The sequence below is a fragment of the Protopterus annectens genome, chromosome 2.part2 (genome assembly GCF_019279795.1).
Source record: "Protopterus annectens isolate FY-2018-M chromosome 2.part2, PAN1.0, whole genome shotgun sequence".
Lineage (NCBI taxonomy): Eukaryota > Metazoa > Chordata > Ceratodontiformes > Protopteridae > Protopterus > Protopterus annectens.
This window is the reverse complement of record NC_056730.1, coordinates 656,638,190-656,654,090: the sequence shown is the minus strand read 5'-3', so window position 1 is coordinate 656,654,090 and position 15,901 is coordinate 656,638,190. Positions and strand designations below refer to the sequence as shown.

General features: G+C 44.3%; 1 protein-coding gene across 1 annotated transcript in view; it reads right to left on the bottom strand.

Moving 5' to 3' along the window:
- The window catches only part of ADAM33 (ADAM metallopeptidase domain 33), an 897,076-nt gene that overhangs the window by 33,897 nt on the left and 847,278 nt on the right, over window positions 1-15,901 (bottom strand). Inside the window, exon 13 of the mRNA XM_044064075.1 lies at window positions 9,323-9,365. Within this exon, the coding sequence (XP_043920010.1) occupies window positions 9,323-9,365 (43 nt within the window). The remainder of the gene's footprint in view (window positions 1-9,322; window positions 9,366-15,901) is intronic.

Sequence of the window (15,901 nt, the reverse complement as noted above, 5' to 3'; positions counted from 1 at the left end):
TTTTATGGTAAATTGGTTTACTGCATACCATGGTATGTGATTTTTGCATTTAAAGAGAATTGTTTAGTTTTATTTTATTTAAAAATAAGTTATGTACTTACCATAACATTCCATCTGAGTTGTTGCTTTTCATTTGTCTTCAACCTGAGGGACCTGAGGGACTCAGATCCGGCATGGATCCGACTCAGCCATGTACTCCAGCATTGGATCCAAAGCCCAAGCTCCTCCCCTACCCATAATGCCCCACTCTTCCTCCTCTCCTCAGATTGAGTTTGTTGCAGAACAGCACCGACTCTATATAGTCTAAATGCTATAAAATCTGGCACTACCCTCTAAAGGCCTACATACTCAGAGGCAGTCAGGACAAAAGGGCCTATGTCTCTTCAGTCCAGTCCATTACATAGCCCAAAAAAAGCATGAGGATGGAGGAAGGGATGGTTGAAGGCAAATGAAAAGCAACAACTCAGATGGAATGTTATGGTAAGTACATAACTTATTTATCTGAAGTTGTTGTTTTCATTTGATCTTCAACCTGAGGGACAGAGTCACTAGCTACCAAAAAATAATCTGGGAGGTCCTTATGAAAGGATATTCTGGAGCATGGTTGAGCCAAAAGATGCTCTGCTCATGGAGAGAAGATCCATTTTATAATGAGAAATAAAGGTATGGGATGAGGACCAGGTAGCAGCAGAACAGATATCATCAGGAGGAACCCTGGACCAAAAAGCCGCAGAAGAAGAGACAGATCTGGAGGAATGCTCCTGGACATGTCCCATTGGAGACAAACCTTTAGCTCAATAGGCCAAAGAAATACACTCTGAAACCCAGCTTGCAATTGTAACCTTAGAAACAGGCTTTCCCAAATGAGGTTTAGAATATGAGACAAAAAGCTGATCCAATTTACACAAGCTTTTGGTTCTATGAAGACAGAAACGCAACTACCTATGCACGTCTAGTAAGTGCAATTTGTACTCCCCTCTATTTTGGAAATTTGGGAAGAAAACTGGCAAATTAATGATCTGGTTAATATTTGATTCCAAAGCCACCTTCAGCAAGAAAGATGGACTGGTCTGCAGGGACACTCTGGATTTATGAAAAACTAGATAAGGGGGCTTAAAAGATAAAGCTTGAAGCACAGAAACCCTTTTGACTGAGGTAATTGCCACCAAAAAAGCCATCTTCCATGATAAAAACTGCAAATCAACTGAGGCAGCTGGTTCAGAGGGAGGAGAAAGCAATGCCTGTAAAACGAAGGTTAGATGCCAAGGAGGCGATGGGTCCTTAACCTGAGAACTAAGAACAAAGGTACCTTTCAGAAAGGCCTTACAGATTAAGCTAAGGAGGCTGAATTTTCCCTCACATAGAAATTGGAATTTGCTGCCAAATGGACCTTAACAGAAGAGAAGCTAACGCCATTATTAAAAATGTAAGCTAAAATTCCAAAATGGCAGAGAAGAAAGCCCAGGAGCTCTGGCTATCATGGAAATTGGAGCAGCCAAGCCATGAGCTTCAGGCTGACTAAGTCCAGGTGAGGAACCCCTGATGGGTGCATGACCAGATCTGGGACCGGATCTAGAGTTCAGGGAGGACACACTATATGAAACCACAGAGAAGGGAACCAAACTTGATGAGGCCAGAAAGGTGCAATGAGGATAACAGAGCTCCCCAGCTGATGAGCTTTCTGAATAAACTTGCACATTAGATGAAGCGGAGGATGCACATATAGTAAACTGGAGGGACAAGCATGGAATAGAGCATTTCTGGGTTACTCCTCCCAGAGACGGGATCACAGCAAAATACTCACTGCATTTTGTGTTGGAAAGAGAGGTGAAGAGATCACAGCAAGGCTAACCTCACTTTAGAAAGATCTTGTCTGTTACTAACAGATTCAGAGACCACTCGTAGGGCATCAGAATAGATCGGCTGAGCCTGTCTGCTAGGATGTTGGATTTTCCCAGAATGTGCATGCTACCAGAAAATGGCCAGTGGGGATCGCCCACTCCCACAATCTCATGGCCTTGTGGCAAAGGGGATAAGATGTGGTTCTCCCCTGTTTGTTGATGTACCAGACTGTGGACATATTGTCCATCTGTATGGAAATAGGCCCAGGAGGAAGAGAGACATGGAGAGCCAAAAGCACTGCCCTCATCTCCAGGACACTGACATGCAGACTGGTCTCCAGAGTAGACCACGTGCCTTGGACCGCCCTTTGCATGCAATCCCCCCCACCAGAGCAGGGATGCGTCATGTTCACTGTAATCACCGGGGAGGAAAGAACAAATGGGCAACCCAGAAGGAGGTCCGGGGATTGGAGGCACCAAAGAAGGGAGTCACTGCAAACATGAGACAGTCAAACAGGATGTGACAACAGAAGGTCTAGCAAGGATCATTGAACTGCTAAGGTCCACTGCAGGACCCTCCTATGGAGGCATACGGTTGGAATAAGGGCGATTGTGGCTGCCATGGACCCCAACACCTGCAGAATGAAGCCCACAGGGGGAAACTGGGCTTGAAGAATGTACTGTACATGATGATGATGTGATAATAACAGTTTGTCTGGAGGCAGGAACACCTTGCCCTATGTGCTGTCTAGCTGAGCACCTATGAAATCCAACACCTCAACCAGTGCTAGTTCAGATTTGTTGAGATTTATCATAACACCCAGGGACAGGGCTATATGGAGAAGATAATCCCTGGCATGAGTCAATCAATGCCTGGAGGGAGCGGAGAGGAGCCAATCATCCAGGTAGGGAAAGACCTGAAAACCCTGCAGCCGCAGGTGAGTCGCCACTACTGCCATCACTTTGGTAAACACCCGGGAGGCAGTGATGAGTCCAAAGGGAAGCACTCTGAACTGAAAATGATTGGGTCCCAGCCAGAAGTGGAGGAACCTCTGGGAGTGTCTGTCCATCTTGATATGGTAGTACATATCCTGGAGGTCCACCAAGCACATCCAGTCATTCATCTGCAGGAAGGGCAGAATGGACTGAAGGGTGACCATCTGAAACTTCGTCTTGGCAATGGACAGTTTCAGGGTCAAAAGATGCAGGATGGATCTTAATTTCCCCATTTTCTTTGGCACCAAAACGAACTTGGAATAAATGCCTGATGCAGAATGGTCTGGGGGTAATGGGCTGAATGACTCATTTTGCGAGCAGCCTGGTGATTTCTATGACTGTCTCCTTCCATTGACCAGGTGGAATGTCCGGGAGGTGTTTTGGTGGAGAGGGAGGATGAAGAAAGGGGAAAGAGTAACCTCTGAATATGATCTGCAGCACCCTCTGATCATTTGTAATGGACTCCCAGGCTGTTGGGTGCAGCAATAGACACCCCCCCCCAACTGCCTCCAGAGATGGGCAGTCAGGCAATCCCTCAGGATTGCTGGAAGGGTTTGTCCGGGAAAGAAACCCATGAACCCTGGTCCTTTGGACCCCCTCTACCATGAGGGCGGCATCTGTTATATCCCCCTCTGCTCGTGGGGGAAGGCAGACCCTGAGCATCCTAGGGAGAAACCTGAGACTTACAGAACCACAGCTTCTTGACCCTGTGCTGATTTCTTGAAAAGGATCTTTGTGAAATGGAGAAGCGGATCCCAACAGCAGACAAGGTCTTCCCATCCTTCTCACTCCCGATTAATATGTCACAAACTGTTTTTTCCAAGCAAGGTAGAACTGTCATAGGCAGCATTCATGAAAACACCATGAAGGGCTCCAAAAAAGCACAAAGATGGAGCCAGGCATGCCGCCAAATGGCTACACCTGTCCCCATAGCCCTAGAGGCACCTGTGGTAGCAGGGGAGAAAAGCCTCATGGAAGTGTCTGAAATAGTGAGGGTGGCTATGCAAGAGGAGAAGACCATCTTCTCCTCTGTCGACATGGACCCTGAGGCAGACTCAGCAACCTCCTTGACCAGGTCCTTCTGCAGTCTGATTACATGTGCCAAATAATTCAGCGCATGTAAAGTAAAAGTGGCTGAAGTGTAGGTCCACTTCCCAAAATGATCCATCACCCTGTCTGGAGGGTGGCCGTTGCAACCACCATGGTATTGACTGCCCCTTGGACCAATGGGGCTTGTCTAATAGGGCACTGAGCACCTTGTCCAGGTGCCTGGGGATGGGCTTAACCATGTCTGATTCCTTCCATGCCCTACTGGAGATGAGATCCACTAAGGGATCCACAGTGGGGGACACCCAGGAGGTAGAAGGTCCTGTGACAAATGTTCCAGAAATGTCAACTTGTCAGGGTTGGGCTTGACGGCAGACCACCCACTGCGTTGGTGAAGGATCTCCATGATGCATCCTCCAGAGGTGATCAGGGGGAGTCCTCCCCTTCCACAAAATCTGTATTATCAGTGAGGGACTCCAGACGGGAGTCTAAGTGCCTCCTCTTGCAAGTATGCTTCCGAGGGGGCTCCTTGGGGAGAAACTCCAGGGAGGATTTGGAAGCTTCTGGGAGTTCCTGAATTGGAACCTCTTGGAGCAAATTGGCAACAGGCTGTGCCTGAGGGGGCAGGATTGAAGACTCCAACCCAGAAAGAGAGGGAACCAGGGCAAAATCTGAAGACAAGAGTGTCAAGGCTCTTGAAGGAGCCAAGAGGACTCTCTCCATCACCTCAAACACTGAAGGTGAGTGGACCCCCGAAGGCAGAACAGCTGAGGCTGGAGGCTGCCTGTCCTCCACCCTCGGCACCAAGAGGGAATCCTGAGTAGAGCTTCCCGGCACAGAAGCCCTGAGGGGAAGGGACGACTCCAAAAGTCTCAAAGTCTAAGCCATCCCCTCAGATACAACACTTAAGCTACAGCTTCGAGAGTTGATCCACTCTGAAAACATTGGAGACAGACCACTCAAGGTAATGGTCGGGGCTGAGGTACCAGGGGCCATAAGCACCGACCCCTCAACACCTGGGAACCTCAGACCCAAGGGCACCGAAACTGAAGGTTGGATCGGGGAAGGAGAGATAGGGAGTAAAGCAGACTGTTTGCTCCTAGCCTCAGAGGGGAATGGAGCAGGCAAGACTCCCGGCTGAATCTGGGCCCAAAGAAAGTTCAACATCATCCTGTCCACCTCGGCTTTGAACCGGCTCAGTGTGGACAGACTGAAGAAGCCACCAACCCCAGCCAAGAATGATACCAAGGAGAGAAAGCATCTGTGGACCAAGCCCGAGAGGTCTTGGCTCTGGGGAGAAGCATGGACACCAGAGCCAAGGAGAACTTGGGCTCGGATCCAGCCGGGACTTGGCAGGAGGCTTGGCCGAGGAAGAGTGCTTTGGAGACCTCTTCCTAGGCTGATTCCACTCTTTCAAATGAGCCTTCCCTCTGTACCCTGACTTCTTAGTGGGAGTTTGAGTCCCAGAAGCTGGGGCAGAAGAAGAAGAGGCCTCTGCGGGTGGTGGGAGAAGACCATTTAAAATAAGCTTGTTCCTCCTGTCGATCAAAGTGTGGGGGTTGAAACCCATGCAGATTGAGCAGGAGGTATCCAAATGGGAAACTCCCAAACACACAACGCACAGAGTGTGGGCATCGGAAGGTGGAAGCTTATTCCCATACTCTGCTCACTTCCTAAACCCTGGTTTAGGGGTGTAAGCCATGGGAAGGAAGGCCCCACATACAGACACACACACACACACACACACACACACACACACACACACACTAGGAAGGAAAGAAAAGTTTGTTTGGTTTTTTTTAAACAAAGACTGATGCCGAGATGCAGATAGTAGAAGGTAGGGGAGAGAAGACAGAGATGATAGGGAGAAAGAGAAGAGATAAACCCCCCAAAAAAGAACACTTACAAGCTAAGGAGCTTGGAGCAGTAGAAAACCTGTGCTGTTCAAAGCGAGTGGCAAACAAGATCTGGGGGGAGGAGGGAGAGCGGAGCATTAATGGTGGGGGAGGAGCTTGTACTTTGGATCTGATGCTGGAGTACACAGCCAATTTGGATCCATGCCTGATCCATGTCCCTCAGGTCTCTCAGGTTGAAGATCAAATGAAAACAACTTTAGATCATTTGTTTACCAGGAAAGTCGAACTTGGAACAAGCCAATTTTCAGATGAGGACACACATGTAACATGGGAGGAAACCAGAGCACCCAGAGGAAACCTACATGAACTCAGGGAGGACATATAGACTCCACACAGAAGGCACCCCAGCCAAGTATTGATCTGGAGAACCTCTTGCTGTGAGGCAACAACGCAAACCATTGCACCATGTGATTTTTGGTTCTGTTGACGTCTTTATGAAAAGTTTTTATAAAACAAAAGCACTTAACTGTTTTAAATGTTACTTTTGTTATAGTGTCTTGAGTCTCGATGTGCATTTTTTGGTCTGTATTATTTTTTTGTTTTGTTCTTAGATTTTACAGGTCGGCTTGGTAGTTCAAACAATTCTTTGTTAATTCTTGTAAAAAAAATATTTTTATATTTTGTAATTGTCAACCTCCCAAAGTTTTAGATGTTTTTGGGTCCAAATAATCATGTGTTAATTAAACGAAACATGTTTTATTACAACAGGCCAGCTCTTTGGTTTGTTTTATTTATTCTTTTCATTACCTATCCAATACGTTTCTGTTTAAATGAGATTACTTTGTTTTGCTATTTAAATGTTAATATTCTTGTTTCCTGTATTATTTACTTCTTTCCAACTGTACCATACATATTTTTCAAGATGTTGATAAAGTAGAAGCTGAGGCTAAATCGAGTATTTATCACCACTTGAAATTTTCTTCAGTCATTTTCTTTTTGATATTTAGTGTTTCTTTTCATAGGTTCATATTTATATGCTAGGCTAACAACCACCAAGGCCTTTATAAACCTAGCCATGCTATCCAACCCAGTTGTGTCCCAATGTATCATGGGCATTTATTGAGAGGGGGGTATGGTAGTCAGGAAGTTACTAGATGTTATGTGGGGGTGGGGGTTATATGTTAGTTTGGGCATTACTGTCTGGTCTGCCTCTATCAGAGAAATGCCAGACCCAGGGTGAATTTCTGATTTCTCATACACTGGTCAAGGTTACACTTAAATAGGTAGGGATAGACTCTGCTTCACATTGATGGGGAGCCTGTTCCAGAACATGGGGATCTCCTGAGACATGCATCTGTCTCACCAACATGTTTATTTATGTCACAAGCAAAATTTAAATCCTTGGATCAAGTGATTCTGATGCTGTTCATTTTGCAGATGTGGAAAAGTTTCATCAGAGCTAGATTTGAGAATGCCTTGCATGCCAGGCATAGATTGCCTCTCGGTAACCTGTAGGAGAGAGAATATAGAGATAGGGCTTTAAGGTGGTCCATATAGGACAATGAGTTTATACCCTGGAATTTCCTGGTAAGGAATCTTTGTGAGCATTCCAGCTGTTGCATATGTCTGGTCAAGTAAATGCCGCAAATGGCATTTTACTCAATGATGGGTCTGATAAGGGATGAATAAGGTGGCACTGTGGCTTTCTTGGACCTGGATTCCATGCCTATACTTATAAGTTGGGCAAAATATAATTATTTTCTTACTATCTTGGTGACATGTTGGTCAAAGGCCAGATTACTATCTACATATGTTCCCAGACCCCTGACTACCAAGTCAACTCTTAGGGGTATCTAACCAATGGAGTAATTAGCCTGGGTAGCGGTTTTCCTGAAAGATACCACAGTGTATTTCTTGGCATTGAGTTTTATTTCGTGACTTGGCACCAGTCATTTGTCTGTGTTAGAACTTCTTGTAAGATGGGTGAATCTATGATAGCTCCCAATTTTCAGTCATCTGCAAACTTGGTCAGTTAAAGGCCCCTAACATTAGCCTTTACCTCTGAGACGTAGATGGCAAATAGCAGCAGCCCCAGTATGGAGACCTAAGGTACCTTGTTGGTGACCAATCTCTTAGTGGAGGTGGTATCACCAAGCCTGACTTCCTGCATCCTGTCTATGAGCAGCTGGCAATCCAACAAGTTATGTAGGAGTTTATATCCTGTTCAATGAGTCTGTCAACTATACCTGAGTGGGGTATGCTATTCAACACTTTAGCCAAGTCCGGGTAGGTGGTATACACCATTTTCCCTTCATCCATTGCTTTTGTGACCTTCTCAAAGAAGTCCACCAGGTTTCATAGGCATAATCTTCGCTTGGCAAAGCTAAACTGGGTTGAGTTCAGTGTCTGAAAGTTGCCTTTGTGTTTGTTGATCTTTCTATAATAATTCATTCAATGACTTTACATATTAGACTAATCAGACTAATATGTCTGTAGTCTCTGAGGTTAGTTGATGGTCCACCCTTGAAAATGAAGTGGAATAACATTTGCAGTCCTCCATTCTCATGGTATAAAGCCTGTTTAGAGGCTACAGTTGAAAAGTAACTCAAGCGGCCCTGATAGGTCATGCTTCCTGCTATTTAGACAGCATCCTGGGGTATTGTTGGGACCCATTGAGTCCATGTTTTTGGCCTTAGCAAGCACCACCATGATCTTCTCCCTGTTAATAGTTGGGGGGTTATGCTAGTAGGTATTTAACAGAGAGAGGTGGGGGAATGAGGGGTGAAGTTTGAGCTGAATCTGTCAGTCAGCAAATTCGCTATATCACTTTGCTCAGTAAATGTGGCACCACTGACAACCAGTTTGGCACACTAATGTATGTTGCCTTAGAGGGTATAGACATAGCTGTAGAAGGCCTTGTGGTTGTCTGCAGCCTGTGAGACTATCTTGACCTCATAACTGACCTTGATGGACTTACTTAGTCCTCTTAGTTTCTTATTTATTTTAATTAGAGAAAGAACTGCTATCATTGTGGGAGTTGCTCTTCCTGATTTTAGCCGTGACTTTTTTCATTTTGTTATATACCCTATTAAGGTCATGATTCCACCAGTATCATTTGATTATAGAGTTTATTTTGGGCTTAATTCTAGTAGGTACAACAGCCTCTATACAGACATTTACATGGTTATACAGGGTCTCTGTGAAAAATTCTGCAAAGATAGTTGTGAACTCAAGGATAGGAGGGGCACTGAATTTTGATAAACTATCTCTTAACAGGGTGTAGCTTGTTTTGGAACAGTTCCTAATGGTTACAGGGTTTGCTGGGGTCACCAAGTTGATTTTTATTTTAAAGGAGACAGCTCTGTAGTCCAGCTTTACCAGTGAGGATGAGACATGATGTTGGGGGTGTGCAGCACTCTTCCATGTTGGTGAGTACCAGGTCTAGTATGTTTGTCAGTCATGGGGTTTTACATTACAAGACTTGACAAGCTGCACTGCATATGAATTATGAGCATCACATGTACAGATTCGAAATTTAAATTATTCTGCCAAAATAAAATTAAGTTGGAACCACTAACTTACCAACTTGAAGTGGTGAGTAAAGTTTGCCATTTCCTTCTGTAGGCTAAAACAGAAACAGAATCATTATGTTAATAAAGAAACTTTCCATTGTAATGGACTCTGAGTTATCTATAAAGAATGAATTTATAGCAACAGGGAATGGAAATCCATAAATTTACTAGCACTTAATGGAATGCAGCTATTCCATAGCAAAATATCCTGTTACAGATAAATTAAATATGGTGTTCCAGTTGTAATAGCAGTATTTTATGTCAACGGCAAAAATCAAAACGACTTGTAACAGCAGAATAACAGTAGCACTAAAACAGTTACAATAAACAGTGTAGGGTGATGCATCCAAGGGCAAAAATAATAAATGTCTTTTGGAAGAATATTCCACCTACATGCACTTTATGAATAATCATGGATTGTAGAGAAAAAAAAGCATTTGATTGACAATATACACGCACATGCATATACATATTACTAATATTGATAGTCATAATTATTAGCCTTATTTTCATTACTATATTTGTTATTGTTATTAATGTCATTGTGTATACTGTTGCGTACTGTGTGCATGGTGCCATTCTTGCTATGTATTGATTGAATTTATAAATTCTGCCCTTGTGTGTTGCTGCGCTATCCTCCTGAGATATAACACACCATAACGTAACAAAAAGACTGAAAAAGCACAGTGCATAAAACCATGCGATTTTATATTGCTTTCTTAGTAGAAAACAAAGACTTCTCATCTCCTGGACATCGGAAATGCTATCTGCTTTCAGCTAAGCCAAAGGCATGCAGACTCTCTGGCATGGAATGGACTTCAAAGATGTTCTTCATTCCACATTGCTGCAGTCCTAACTATTGGGTAGTCCGCTGTCCAGTCGGCCCGAATACCAAAGTATATGGCTGACGTCGGTCAGGGCGCATTAGACTGACGTCAGTACGTCAGGGTACTAATGCGCATGACCGACGTCATATCCTCTGTCTTTTTTGCCGCATGGTCCGATGCAGAAGCAATTTTGCGAGTGCAGGTTGGCGTTCTGAAAGTTTCTGAAGTCAGAGTTTCAGACCGAATCAAAGTTGGCTAAGTACCCCGTTGGGGAATATTTTGGTTTTTTCTTGCCTCAGTATTTAACCGGATGTCAGAAAAAGTGAATAACTGTATTTCTTGTGGGAAACAGATACCTCATAGGGATTACCATACTTTGTGTATACCTTGTTTAGGGCCTGAGCACAACGTTGTTGGATGCCGCTCTTGTGCTAGATTTAACAAACGCACTATTAAGAGAAGGTTAGACTGTGCCAGGTTAGTTTTTGGGAAGCGTTGTAATTATAAAATGCCGTCGGAGGCTCCGACGCCCGCTTCGGCCAAAAAGCGCAAGGACAAAGCAGCAAAGCCTAGAGTGGAAGAACCGACAGTCCCAGACGTCGGATCTTTAGAAGGCTCAGTGGAGCCGGAGGTTTTGCCAGGTGTTTCTTTGGAGTCTCAGGGAGAGACTTTACTGTTACAGGATGTATCCTCGCAGGAAGTAGGCCAGGCTGAGGGGGCTTCTCAGGTGGCTGTTCTTCCCCCTCTTCCTAAGGTGGTTAGAGCCTCCCCTTCTGTTTCCAAGGCTTCTTTGAGAGGCAGGCCAAGTTTAACTTCAGTGGCAGGGTCTTTGCCTAAGAAACATATGCTTAAAATGGCAGAGGATTTGATTACTATGATTAGAGGTTCTATGCCCCCTCCTGATAAGAGGCCTAGGGTGGAACCTGAGTTTGAGAGTTTTGAGCAATGTTCGAGGCTTCTGAGTCTTGGCTGAAGACTTGCAGGAGTATCCTCCTTATTCTGATTCTGATGTGGATGATTCTACTCCTTCAGCTTCTCCTCCTGAGGATTTTTCATTTTCAGAGACTCTGCATTCCATGAGGGAGCATTTTAAATGGGAAGGTCAAGATTTCTCTGATTCCAGGAAGAGGCTTAGGGAATTCTTGTTTTACCCCAGCATAGGCCTTTAGCTATACCTCCTGTTCTGAATGTGGTGGAAGATGTTTTGCAGAGGCTTCCCTCAATCCTGATTCTTTGCCTCCTGCCCCAGTTAAACCGGATAGGTATTATAGGGTGCCTGAAGCTCATAAGTATCTTAAGAGTCCTAGGGCAGACCCGGAAACTGTCTCTCAGGGGCCTAAAGGTGTGAAGGCCTCTGTTGTTAAAAATCCTGTTCCTCCTGATAAAGAGGCAAGGGCTTTGGATAGATGGGGAAAGAAAGTGTATACTTCTTCCACTTTAGCCATGAGGGCGTTGAATTGTCAGTTTCACATGTTAAAATATCAGAATTATCTCCTTTCACAATTGAAATCTAAGGTGGATGCTCTGGCAGAAGGTATTGAGTGTAAAGAGTTGCAGGATTTAGTTCATGTGTCTGAACAGGTGGGTAAACATTCCTTGCAATATGGTTTTGATGCTGTGCAGGCCTCCTCGAGGGTGGCTGCCACTGGTTCTGTTCTTCGTAGGCATGCCTGGTTGAGAGATCAGAATTTAGCTGAGCATGTTAAAACAAGGATTTTGGATGCTCCTTTGCAGTCTGATGTGTTGTTTGGTTCGCCTGTGGAAGCAGTCTTAAAGAAAATGGAGGACAAGGCTAAGTCTATGCAAACTGTTAAGGATTTTTTGCAGGTGCAGCCTCCGAAGTTTAGTAGAAATTGGCCTACTAAGGGATGGACTTATCCTGCTTATGATTCCCAGTCTAGGGGTAGGTCTAGACGTGGTAGGGGCAGAGCTCAAGGTTCTTTTAGGCCTAGGACAGGGAGTTCCCCTGCTCAGACTTCTGGTGAGGGCAGGGGTCAGTCCTTTCGTAAGCAGACCCAATGACCTGCCTTTTCAGCTGCCAGTACTTTCTCGCCTGGCAGCACCTTTGGGAGGAAGGCTGTCTCTTTTCAAAGAAAATTGGGATTTAATTACCCAAGACAGATGGGTTCTGGATATCATTCACCACGGTTACAGGTTTTATTTCCATACCATGCCTCCTTTCAAAGGCATGCCAGACATTCCTCCTCTACAAAGACAAGAGGCTCACAAGCAAATTTCTCTGTTGCTCCACATAGGGGCCATTCAGCCAGTTCCTGTGCCAGAAAGGGGCCTAGGATTTTATTCTCGCCTGTTCCTAGTACCGAAGAAGGGGAACACGTGGAGGCCAATTTTGGATTTATCTATCCTCAACACTTATCTGGACATTCCCAAGTTCAAAATGTTGACGTTACAACAGCTTTTACCTCTGCTGGGCAAGGATCACTGGATGGTAACTTTAGATCTCAAGGAAGCTTACCTTCATGTGCCTATAAGACTAAGTTGCAGGAAGTATCTGCGTTTTCGAGCTGGAAATTCTCATTATCAGTTCTCTGCATTGCCCTTTGGCTTATCCACTGCGCCCAGAGTATTCACAAAGGTTCTGGCTCCAGTGATAGCTTACTTCAGGCTAAAAGGAATTCAAATCTATCCTTACTTGGACGACTGCCTGATTCTAGCTCAAGAAAAGGAAGACCTTCTACAGCATTTGGATTATGTCATAGCAGTGCTAAGATGCCTAGGGTATTCTGTGAACGAAATAAAGTCCAGTCTAGTACCCTCTCAAGACATGTGCTTTCTGGGTGTGAGACTGAATACAGCAGCCCAGATGGCCTTTTAACCCCGGACAAACAAAAGAATCTTTCCAGTTACTTCCATCAACTATCTCTTCAGTCCGGGCTGACTGCAAGGACAGTCCTTCAAGCCTTAGGGTTCATGGCATCTTGTATTCTGGTGCTTCCCAATGCCAAACTGCATATGAGGAAGCTACAATGGTATCTCAAAAATGTATGGACACAGCACTGCCAGGATTTGGACACTGTCATTCAAATAATACCTTGCATTCAAAAGGAATTTTTGTGGTGGGCTCAGGAATGTCACCTAAACAAGGGACTCTCTGTGACCCGGCCAGAGGCGAGTCAGATTCTAACGACAGATGCCTCAGACATTGCTTGGGGAGCTCATCTAAATGGAAAGTGGATACAAGACAAGTGGCCTGCCAGACTACAGCATCTACATATCAACATGAAAGAGATGTTAGCAGTCCAGTTTGCATTAATGGCTTTCAAGGAGTTACTTCTTCCAGGGCAGGTGTTGATTCTAACAGACAACACAACTGTCATGTGGTACATCAACAAACAAGGGGAACACATTCTTACCCATTGTGCAGGCAAGCAATGATTTTATGGGAGACTGCGCTCAGCTTGCAACTAACTCTTCAGGCAAGGTTTCTGCCGAGCACAGAACTCCTTAGCAGATGTGTTAAGCAGACAAATCATGGATCCCCACGAGTGGAAACTGGATCTTCATGTATTTCAAAATTGACAGTGTCATGGGGAACTCCAGACATAGATCTGTTCGCTTCTCCACTAAACCACCAGCTGCCAAAGTTTTGCACAAAGAGGTTTCATCACACAGCTTGGAAAGTGGATGCTCTTTCTTTCAGTTGGAAAAATCTTCATGTGTATGCTTTTCCACCTCTGCCTCTTCTCCCAAAGGTGCTTCTAAAGGTCAGACAAGACAAGCCAAGGATGATTTTAATAGCTCCAGATTGGCCTCGGCAGCACTGGTACCCATTACTGAGGAGTCTGGTAAGGAAGCCTCCATGGCCTTTACCCTTGATTCCACACCTGTTGTCTCAGAGGGACGGTCACCTGCTCAATGTCAAGCTTCAATCTCTTCATCTAACAGCCTGGCATATTCTGTTTTGAAAGACAGCAGGTCTCAACTTCCTCAACAAGTTTTAAATGTGATTATGGAAGCCAGAAGACCTAGTACAAGGAAAGTGTACGCAGAAAAATGGAAGAGATTTTTATTTTGGAGTGCAGCAAACAATTTGGAGATTTCTGAGCCTAATTTGAGTGTGGCTCTTCAATATCTTACTGAGTTATTGGACAAAGGTTTGTCTTTCTCTTCCATTAAGATTCATGCTGCATCAATTTCAGCTCACTATGATTGTGACCCACCATTGTTTTCGCATCCTTTGTTCAAGCAATTTCTTAGAGGGGCAAAGAATATAAGACCCCACGTAGAGCTCCTACTCCTGCTTGGGATCTCAATTTTGTGTTGGAGAAACTTACTCTACAACCTTTTGAGCCTGCGGCTACTGCTGAATTGAAATATTTGTCATGGAAGACTGCTTTTTTGTTGGCCATTACTTCTGCAAGAAGGGTTTCTGAGTTGCAGGCCCTTATGGCGGTAGAGCCTTTTTTTGATTTTTCATAAGGATAGGGTATCTTTACGTACTAATCCTTCCTTTATGCCTAAGGTGATTTCTAGTGTGGCTTTAAACCAAACTATTCATTTGCCTACTTTTTATGCAGATCCCCAAAATAAAGGGGAAAAGATTTTGCACACTTTAGATGTACACAGGCAATTGCGTTATTATTTGAGCAGGACTAAGGATTTTAGGCAGTCTCAGCAGTTGTTTGTTTCTTTTGCTTTGGGTTCGCAGGGCAAGCCTGTGTCAAAACAAACTATTTCTAGGTGGATTGGGTTTTGCATTGCATTTTGTTATTCCCATCATGGCAAGGAGATTCCAGCTGGAATTAGGCCTCATTCCACTAGGGCTACTGCCACTTCTACAGCATTTCTAAGGGGGTGGCCACTAAGGATATTTTGGAGGCAGCTACTTGGAGTTCAGTGCATACTTTCTCTAAGCATTATCACCTTCCTCTCTACTCTAAGTCTAGGGCTGGTTTTGCCACAGCTATTTTGCAAGGCATGTTGTCAGTTCCTGCTTCCTTATGATTTGCCAGCCTCCCTTACCTCTGCTTTGGGATTCTACCCAATAGTTAGGACTGCAGCAATGTGGAATGAAGAACATAGTACAGTTTTGTACCTACCATAAATGTAGATGTTCGAGGATCCACATTGCTGCAGTCCAATTTACCCTCCCTCCTTCCCCTCTGTGTTTAGGGTGGTTGTGTAGGTGAGGTTATATTCTGGTAATTTTGTATATATGGTACATATTTTTGGTGCAGGTATGTTTGGAATTTTTGGTTTTGGCCTTAGCTTTTCAGGGTCTTCTGACATCTGGGGCAAGAAAAGACTGAGGATATGACGTCGGTCATGCGCATTAGTACCCTGACGTACTGACGTCAGTCTAATGCGCCCTGACCGACGTCAGCCATATACTTTGGTATTCGGGCCGACTGGACAGCGGACTACCCAATAGTTAGGACTGCAGCAATGTGGATCCTCGAACATCTACATTTATGGTAGGTACAAAACTGTACTTTATGCATAAACAGGACACTCACTATTCTGTTGTGTGGAACTGAAGTGTTAAAGAGTTTTGAAAGGGTAATATAAATCACAGGGTGGAAGAAAGCTTAATGTCTGCAAAGACAATCCATTCTTTTGTCTCCCATACCATATTTTGTCAAAAACAAACAAATAAACAAACAAGTAATTAAACAAGTAATTAAGTAATTAAGTAATTAAATAAATAAATAAAATGGGGAGAGAAAAACAAGCTGTTCCAAAGGTTGAGTCTGAAATAAGACTTACATATCTACAGCTTGAGTCACTCCACAGTTCATACA